This window comes from Nannobrachium achirus, assembly GCF_963921795.1.
Source record: "Nannobrachium achirus genome assembly, chromosome: 3".
Classification (NCBI taxonomy): domain Eukaryota; kingdom Metazoa; phylum Chordata; class Actinopteri; order Myctophiformes; family Myctophidae; genus Nannobrachium; species Nannobrachium achirus.
The window spans coordinates 45,068,025-45,078,277 of record NC_137812.1 but is presented as its reverse complement, the minus strand read 5'-3'; the positions used below and the strand labels follow the sequence as shown (position 1 = coordinate 45,078,277).

Here is a 10,253-nt window from a genome sequence, read left to right as displayed (position 1 = left end):
GACTCATTGTGACATCATTTCATAAAAGGCTCTGACATCGCGTACGCAACATGAGTCAACACAAAATGCCATGGTTATGTATCTCCATATATGGGCATATGGGCAGATCTCCATATGGGCTACATATATGGGCATATGGGCACTGCTGACTCATATGGGCATAAAGGGGACACAGATATATGGGCATAAATGGACGTATCGGCACAAGGGCTGACTCATACAGAGATGGGAACTGCTGACTCATATGGGCATGCGCGTCCTCCAGATATGGGCATAAAATGAATGCCCGTATGCGGAGCTGATGTCTGACATCAGAGTTTTCCGCAACCGGTACTGTGTGTGCAGAGATCTCCATATATGGGCATAAGGGGACAAAGGCAAACAGATGGTCAAAACGGGTCCTATGACAACAGGTATATTGGGGTTTGCATTAAAGGGTGGGGACAAAGGCAAACAGATAGATGGTCAAAACGTGTCCTATGACAACAGGTATATTGGGGTTTGCATTAATGGGGTCCGCTCCAAAAAAGATAAAGAAAATAAAAGAGACAAGACAAACATAAGACAAGCAACAAAGCGTGGGACTGGGAGGATGACTTGAATGATGCAGATTTAAGCAGGCTGCGTATTCTGCTTAAAGAAGAAACAAACAAAAAGCGACAGAGATCTCATATATGGGCATAAAATGGACGCATATAAACAGATATCTCCATATGCTTAAAGAAGAAACAAACAAAAAGCGACAGAGATCTCATATATGGGCATAAAATGGACGCAGATAAAAAGATATCTCCATATATGGCATATATGGGCATAAAATGGACGCAGAATCACAAAGATCTCCATATACGGGCATAAAGGGACACAGACAGACAGATACAGAGATCTCCATATATGTGCATAAAATGGATGCAAATAGACAGATATCTCCATATATGGCCATATATGGGCATAAAATGGACCCAGGATTATATCTGCAGTGATCTCCATATATGGACATAAAATGGACGCCGACAGACAGACAGATACAGATATCTCCATATATGGGCATAAATGGACACAGGCAAACAGATGGTCAAGACGGGTCCTATGACAACAGGTATAATGGGGTTTGCATTAAAGGGCGGGGCATTCATTCCCTATTTACATCGTTCCCGAGTTGGCCAGGTCGCCGACTAGACGCTGGGCCGCCCGAAGGGCGGCCCAGCTTCTAGTATAATATAACATGGAATGTCTTCAGCAAAGAATAGCTGAGTAATATAAGTACAATCTAACAATAATGAATATACGAGAGGATTATAAATAATTACAAGTCATCACAACCCATTAGTCCATGTGAACATGTGTTAGGTCCAAGCAGGGGTGAGTTCAAATCCAATAGAACAGACACGGTAGACTAAATGATTATTAACAGTCAACGGCTGTCCTAAAAAGTACATGCTAAGTTACTGGCTGAAATCTTCATGAACACACATTACTCACAACATGTAATATTCCCTGCACGTGTTTTGAATTAAGTTGCTATGTACGTTCAATCTTTACATTGATTTCACAGAAGACAGGTCAGGTTTCTGTACAATAATGTTATTTTGTACAGAACAGCCATCCGTCTTCATAGACCTGGGCACACTTTGCATTTCAATGCATCCTAAGTGTCGATGGGCCATCATGTGTTCACCATTTGATTCCTGGGTGATCAAAAGTGGTTTCTCATAATACAAGTGTAAATGCCCTCAAAGAGGACAATCATCTGCCCTCTAATAGGGAGAAAGAATGGAAGTATGATCTACCTAACCCTTTGTTTTGTAAAACCCTCTACAGGGTTGACATCATCACCTCTTCCTCACTGACAAACTCCTTATAAACGGCCGGCCGACTCATACACACCTATTTTAAAGAAGCTGGCTGTGTGCAGAGTATACCATATACGGTATATAATAAAGACCATGGACATGGTTTGCATTGATTTATGGCTGCAACCTGTATATACCATTGTTATACCCAGTAGGCCGTTTCCTTCCAAAGGCTATATGCTTGATTCTACTACATGTGTAATATCCTGTGCAAGTATGTAATTAATTGGCAATGCATACGTTAAATCTTGCTCAATTGATTTCACTTTAGTAAATAGAAGACAGTGGTCTGGTTTCTGTACAATCATTATTTTGTACAGAACAGCCATCCGCCCACCCGTCATGACACATTTTGCAGGATAAATGTTTCTAATGCAGATGTGGCCAGCTAGGTGTGAGCTAGTGGGGCCACCGTAGGCTACCGGCATGTCACTTCCTCATTCCCTTCAATAATGTTTACTATTTAAAGTGCAGTCGGCAACCCAAACACAAGTGCTTGGTGGTGTCGGCTGCAGGGTTTCTGCGACCCGTGGTCTTGTGTGTTCAGTGTGGTAGCACTTTATAATAACTATACACTATAAAGCATTAGTTAAGCATTAGTAACTAATGAATTCATCATGAATTCATCATGAGTTCATAGTTTATTAATCATGAATTCATCATTAGTAAGGCATTATTTATACATTAACTGAACATTAGTAAACACAGTAGTTAAGCATTAGTAACTACTGAATTCATCATGAGTTCATACTTATCATAATTATTTATACATTTACTGTACATTATATAACCCAGGTTCCAAATAAGGGGTCAATTATATGGTGATAAAAAGTCAAATAAATGACTACCGGGTTAATTCATTGCATCATATGATTTTGCTTAAAAACAACAATAAATAGTTGGTTCATCTACAGTAATAAATATGCTTAAAAAGGTTGAAAACTCATGCTGTATTGCGTAAAATGTGCCAAAAACATTTTATATGTGAGGTTAAAAAATCGGGCTTTGAACAAATCCCTTTAAGTGCACTCCACTATAAAAGGAGCACTGCCCCTTTAAGAGTCTCTTCCTGATACAGACAGAGTGTATGATCAACAGAACAGTGAGTGAACAGAGAGAAAAAACGTCAGACAAAAGACAGTTTTGAGCATTTATTTTCGAGAGTTTAAGTGTTATTTTTGTACAATATGAGTGTTTAAAGGCCTAGCCAAGTTAGCAGGAGTTTGAGCCAACAGAATCCAGTGCTTCAGTCAGCAAAAACGAACTTTGTGGCTAACAGCTAAGCTAACTGGCTGCTGCTCATCAACAAGCCTGACCAGCAGCTGAAGAAAGACAGGAGAGATAGTTTTGAACTGAGTGGGTTCCTCTCCATGTGAGGCAACACACAGACATCGGATGGCAAGCTATTGGAGACCCAGGAACTGAATCTACAGAAAACATCTATTGGACCAACTGCATGGTTTGACCAAGTGACTTGAACAGAGCTCTGACTGACTATTTTTTGGAACTGAGATTTGACTTTGAACAGAACTCTGACTAACTAATATTTTTGAACTGAGACTTTGGACCGAGCAACTGAACTGTTTTGATCATCCACTGAGTTAACTGAACACAGATCTAAGGAAGAGGAAAAGACAGTGACATTTCATTTGGAAGTTAGATATTGACAATATTGCACTGTTTTGTTACTAAAATTGATATTGCACTATTTTTGATAATTGATTGTTTTTGATATTTTATTTTATTATTTTCTGTAAAGGTTGAACTTAAAGGTCATATTAAGGTTAAAGGGGAGTTTAAAGGTACTTGCCTGCACTTTTTATTTTGAAAGCATACTTAACCTGCTGAAAATAGCTCAAATAAATAGGTCTTACCTGTTTAAATAGGCTGGAAATATAATAAAGATTGACCGGTCCTAAATAGAAAACTATCTTTAGTTTGAATTAACTGGATTACATATTTAGTTGGTAAACTAAATAGAAAAACTGACCTAAGAACCTGCTCTAAAAAAGAAAGGTGTTGAATGGTTTTTGAGAATTTTGTCTACCTACCTCCATCATTGTAAATAGTTTATTGTATGCATACTATTTTTGCTTCATTATTTCATTCAGTAAACTTGACGTCTTTATTATTCACATTTAAGCTCTTGTCTCTGGTCTATTCTTTTAGTCACCTCCTCACGAACCTAGAAATACGGTCATTTTCTACATCACTGCTTCTATCTCATTTATAAATGCTTTATAAGGCATGAATAGTCCTCACTTTAGATGGGCTCACGGAACATACTTAACTAACGAGTAGTAACTACCTTAATAAATCATTAATTGATGATGAATTCATGATTAATAAAGTATGAACTCATGATGAATTCAGTAGTTACTAATGCTTAACTACAGTGTTTACTAATGTTCAGTTAATGTATAAATGATGCCTTACTAATGATGAATTCATGATTAATAAAGTATGAACTCATGATGAATTCATTAGTTACTAATGCTTAACTAATGCTTTATAGTGTATAGTTATTATAAAGTGCTACCGTAAAGGTTGGTACATGTGTTGTGTTAACCTTATAATCTTTGAAACAGAAGTTATATTACAATTAGAGTCCCAATGTTCATTAAATGCCCATGTGTCAATGATGCTGGATGTACCTGTATTTTGCCTTGTTTAAATAAGACTATGTAGAGGAAACTGAGGCAGAATGTGCGAGTGAGTCAGATTCAATTTCCAATCCTCACAATCCTCTCACCTCCCTGTTGCTATTCATGCAGAACCATTAGTCCACATATAAACCTAATTCGCATATGACAACATATGGTAGATTAATTTGCCTTCCAAATGGTATTTCGTGTGTATTTCCTGATTATTTGACAGTTTAGCCATCTTAATAACAATTTATTATGAAAAGATTATAATGGATTATCATGTTATACTTGGTTATGTGGGTGTGCTGATGGTTCTCGTCGTATTTGAATCTTTTGTCAGACGGTTAATCTGAGGTATCTTTCATGTACGTATGCTCATGATAATTTCTTTCCAAACTGACCACAAGGAAACAGTTTGTGAAATTCTAAATGTATTGATTGTCTACAAGCTTTTCAACACATGTCACAATTAAATGTTTTATCTCCAGTGTGAAATCTCTTGTGTGTTTTAGGGGGCATCATGCGTGTGTTCACACCCATGAGTTTTCTCTCAAGTATGGATTCTCTGGTGTCTTTTAAGATCGGACATTGTAGAGAAGTGTTGTCCACAATGATCACATCCATAGGGTTTCTCTCCTGTGTGAATTCTCTGGTGACTTTTAAGTCCGAACATTGTAGAGAAGTGTTGTCCACAATGATCACATCCATAGGGTTTCTCTCCTGTGTGAATTCTCTGGTGACTTTCAAGTCCGAACATTGTAGAGAAGTGTTGTCCACAGTGTTCACATCCATAGGGTTTCTCTCCAGTGTGAATTCTCATGTGTCGTTTAAGATCGGACATTGTAGAGAAGTGTTGTCCACAATGATCACATCCATAGGGTTTCTCTCCTGTGTGAATTCTCTGGTGACTTTTAAGGTGGTGCATTAGAGAGAAGTGTTGTCCACAATGATCACATCCATAGGGTTTCTCTCCTGTGTGAATTCTCTGGTGAATTTTAAGTCCGAACATTGTAGAGAAGTGTTGTCCACAATGATCACATCCATAGGGTTTCTCTCCTGTGTGAATTCTCTGGTGACTTTTAAGTCCGAACATTGTAGAGAAGTGTTGTCCACAGTGTTCACATCCATAGGGTTTCTCTCCAGTGTGAATTCTCATGTGTCGTTTAAGGTTTGTCGTGTCAGAGAAGTGTTGTCCACACTGATCACATCCATAAGGTTTCTCTCCAGTGTGAATTCGCTGGTGTCTTTTAAGGCTTTTCACGTGAGAGAAGTGTTGTCCACACTGTTCACATGCATAAGGTTTCTCTCCAGTGTGAATTCTCTGGTGTCTTTTAAGGCTTGTCATCTGAGAGAAGTGTTGTCCACAATGATCACACCCATAAGGTTTCTCTCCAGTGTGAATTCTCTGGTGTGTTTTAAGTGTGGAGATGCTAGGGAAGTGTTTTCCACACTGATCACAGCTGTGTTGTTTTTGCTTACTAAACCTTCTTTTTTCATTCACCTCTGGTAGGACAGGGAAACCAGACTGATGATGCAACACTGGATTGGAAACAAAGATAATGGAAAGATTGTTACATATAGTGGACAAAATGTGACATAAAATCTAAATAATACATTCACTAAACACAGGTACAATCATCAATAGTCATCATAGGTAAGTGGTATATTAAGATGTAAGTATTACCAAAAAACAGAAATGTTCTCCATCTAATCTACAGCAAAGATACTGGTCAAATTACAATGAAACAAAATGTAAGATTAAGAATAGTCTTGGAATAGTAATAATAAAAGAGGAAAAGCAGTGAAGTAGAGTAAGTAACATACCGTGGTCTTTGGGTTCCTCCTGTTCAGCAGAAATGTCCCTGGTGGGGTCAAGAGAGTTCATCTTCACCTGAAGTCTGGAGTCCACAGTCAGATCTGATCAGAAATGACTGATATCCTGGAAGACTTGTGGAAAAATGCCACAGACCAACTCTTCTTATACTAGAGAGTCTGACAAACTGCTTTGAACGATTGGCCAAAGAGAACAATAGGGCCACCTCTTCACCAATCACAATCTAACATACTCCCCCCTCCTCCCCCAGACATGCTCCATGCAACCTTAAAACCATAAATGTATGTTGAGAATTGCTGTGTCAGCTTCGATATACTAACATATCTCTATAAAAATATTATATCTTTATCCATTATGGATACAAACTATGAGATGTGACATCCATTTGTTCTCATTATTACCCTTGTGTGATGAGGAGGATATCAGGTTTAATATAATATAACATGGAATGTCTTCAGCAAAGAATAGCTGAGTAATATAAGTACAATCTAACAATAATGAATATATGAGAGGATTATAAATAATTACAAGTCATCACAACCCATTAGTCCATGTGAACATGTGTTAGGTCCAAGCAGGGGTGAGTTCAAATCCAATAGAACAGACACTGTAGACTAAATGATTATTAACAGTCAACGGCTGTCCTAAAAAGTACATGCTAAGTTACTGGCTGAAATCTTCATGAACACACATTACTCACAACATGTAATATTCCCTGCACATGTTTTGAATTAAGTTGCTATGTACGTTCAATCTTTACATTGATTTCACAGAAGACAGTGGTCAGGTTTCTGTACAATAATGTTATTTTGTACAGAACAGCCATCCGTCTTCATAGACCTGGTCACACTTTGCATTTCAATGCATCCTAAGTGTCGATGGGCCATCATGTGTTCACCATTTGATTCCTGGGTGATGGGATCAAAAGTGGTTTCTCATAATACAAGTGTAAATGCCCTAAAAGAGGACAATCATCTGCCCTCTAATAGGGAGAAAGAATGGAAGTCTGATCTACCTAACCCTTTGTTTTGTAAAACCCTCTACAGGGTTGACATCATCACCTCTTCCTCACTGACAAACTCCTTATAAACGGCCGACTCATACAAACTCCTTATAAACGGCCGACTCATACACACCTATTTTAAAGAAGCTGGCTGTGTGTAGAGTATACCATATACGGTATATAATAAAGACCATGGACATGGTTTGCATTGATTTATGGCTGCAACCTGTATATACCATTGTTATACCCAGTAGGCCGTTTCCTTCCAAAGGCTATATGCTTGATTCTACTACATGTGTAATATCCTGTGCAAGTATGTAATTAATTGGCAATGCATACGTTAAATCTTGCTCAATTGATTTCACTTTAGTAAATAGAAGACAGTGGTCTGGTTTCTGTACAATCATTATTTTGTACAGAACAGCCATCCGCCCACCCGTCATGACACATTTTGCAGGATAAATGTTTCTAATGCAGAGTACCTTGTTGTCTTGGGTCCAAGTCGCGTCTCCTCAAACACAAACATTGGGAACAGAAAAGTAAAAAACAAAAATGATTCTTAGGTACACTTTCACTTAGGTTCTCCTTTCACTTGTCCCCGAAAGACATTTGATGAGAATTAATCCACTTGTTAATGCCAATTTGTACCATTAATAAGCCTATTTAGATTCTTGCTGCTTAAGTTAAGTTTAATAATCAGTTTTTTACAATAATTATCTTTATAGTAAAAGATAGGTATGGGTTTATTCATGTTAGCATATATAGGCTATACCAGCCATGTGTGTGAGACAGAATAAAGAGAGACAGGGAGAGTGAAAAGGTGCCATTGTTATTGATGTTACAAGTTGAAATGACTAGAACCAAGGCTAAGCTATTCATAGAGACCGACTCAGCATATAAAACCTAACTGAAAAGAAACAAGCAAAAATATCTCTACATTCTTTAAAGTTGTCAATGTTAAATGAACTGTTACATTATGGGTGCACATTCTACAATCTACACTACCACAACTCTTACATTCATGTTGCACATTGTACAGTTAGTAGCAACTTGTTACATTCATGTCGCACATTGTACAGTTAGTATCAACTTAATCGTTACATTCATGTTGCACATTGTGCAGTAACAACTTGTTGCATTCATGATTCATGTTGAACATTCTACAGTAACAAAACTCACATTCTACAAAATAAATAAATAACAGAGTCAAAGAAAACATGAAAAAATGGTAATAAATAAAATAAAAATAAATCCAAGCTGATCTTGCAGTTCTATAAGTGATCTACAACAGAAGCAGACTACAGTAATTAGCAGCTGAATTTAACAGATCGAAAACAAATGCTATGGTCTCTTGTTTTAGATTACAATAAGTGATCTACATATAGATGTAATTCAGTAATACATGAATCATGAAGGAATCAATGACAAAATTAGTATTTAATTCATGAAGGTCCCAATGAACGCAAAACATTTATATTCACAGTTATATTTCCTAAACCTTCAATGTCATAAAAAATGTTGGCAGATTTGCTGGGTATCATGTGCCTCACTTATTTTGGGGTGTTAAGAGTAGAATGGCCGACTAAATATACTTCAAGAGACACAAATCACAGTCTCAAGATAAATCTCTATATTGCATTAATCAGAGTCAGTTAAGACATCAGTGGGAGATATTTTGTGATTTTCAACATACTCAAGATACCCTTGAAGTGAAGACTTCTTTACTGTACCAAACTTCCATCTCACAGCCTACATCACAGCATATTTAAGCTTGATTGAATACAGCTTGTAGACCGTCAATATTTGGTTCAAGACACCAGCGTACAACTAAGTATAACTGAGACGTTACTGTATACATCCTGGCATATCTCTTAAGAAGTATCATACATACGACAGGTTATGAAGATACCACTAGCATGGTGAGAGTGGTATGTAGACCTTATCTCATTTACTGGTGAGTTCTGTGGTACGTAAAAACATTTTTTCATTTGTAATATTAAAAATATCCTATTTGTTTTGATAAAAGGATAACTGTGATAATAGCTTATCCCAAGTGAGATGTCAACACAGAGTTAATACGGTATACTGTGTACAATCAATATGTCCCTATTTCTTCCAGTATAGAGGTAGCTTTGACTCATCGCGTAACACATATGCTACCTTCTGCCTTTCCAGCTGTATGTAAAGCAACTACAGAATGTGGCTATGTCAGACTAGGAAATTCTAACTTTGGTGGTTACTTGTGCTGATGACATCATCAAAACGGGTCTCAGGAGAGCACAGTAAGAACTACAGTTCCCTTGGTTCTCTTGAGGATGTCTACGGCCTCGGAGTGATTCACGCCCTCCAGGCAGTGTCCATTCACAGCAATGATCTGATCTCCACGTTGCAGCCTGCCGTCCTCTATGGCTGCCCCCTATGAAGCACATGGAGGGAAAGTCTATCAATATGATGTTAAAGAGGTGGTGCCATAGTTGTGTACTTTTTCTGGTTTTCATGTGTCTAGGAGGTTGACAGTATTTCATTAGACCCCCTGGCGTGGTTGTTATGAGCAATTATGTATTCCTTTTGCATTTTGGATTTCTTCTTCCACAGTGTTGGGTGATTGATAAAAGGGGAGGGGTTGATTCTATGATGTAATTGTATCTGTGTTTTTGGACTGGCTCTTTTGACCCACAAGGTGGCAGCCTCCAGATAGAAACATCAAATACAGAGAGAATACATAATTGCTCATAACAACCACACCAGGGGGTCTAATGAAGTACTGTCAACCTCATAGACACATGAAAAACAAAAAAAGTACAAAACAAAACTATGGCACCACCTCTTTAAGATCAGATCTCATACTATATTCATCAGGCACGTGCACATAGACATCAGAGGGCTTGAGCCCCTGCCCTTTTACCTAAAAGAAA

General features: G+C 37.8%; 1 protein-coding gene across 1 annotated transcript in view; it reads right to left on the bottom strand.

Annotated features, from left to right (window-relative positions):
• Positions 1-9,607: 9,607 nt before the first annotated feature.
• The window catches only part of LOC308282280 (multiple PDZ domain protein-like), a gene marked incomplete at both ends in the record, with an annotated part of 69,780 nt that continues 69,134 nt past the window's right edge, over positions 9,608-10,253 (bottom strand). The window contains one exon of the mRNA XM_080722627.1: positions 9,608-9,754. Coding sequence (XP_080578753.1) covers positions 9,608-9,754 — 147 coding nt within the window. The remainder of the gene's footprint in view (positions 9,755-10,253) is intronic.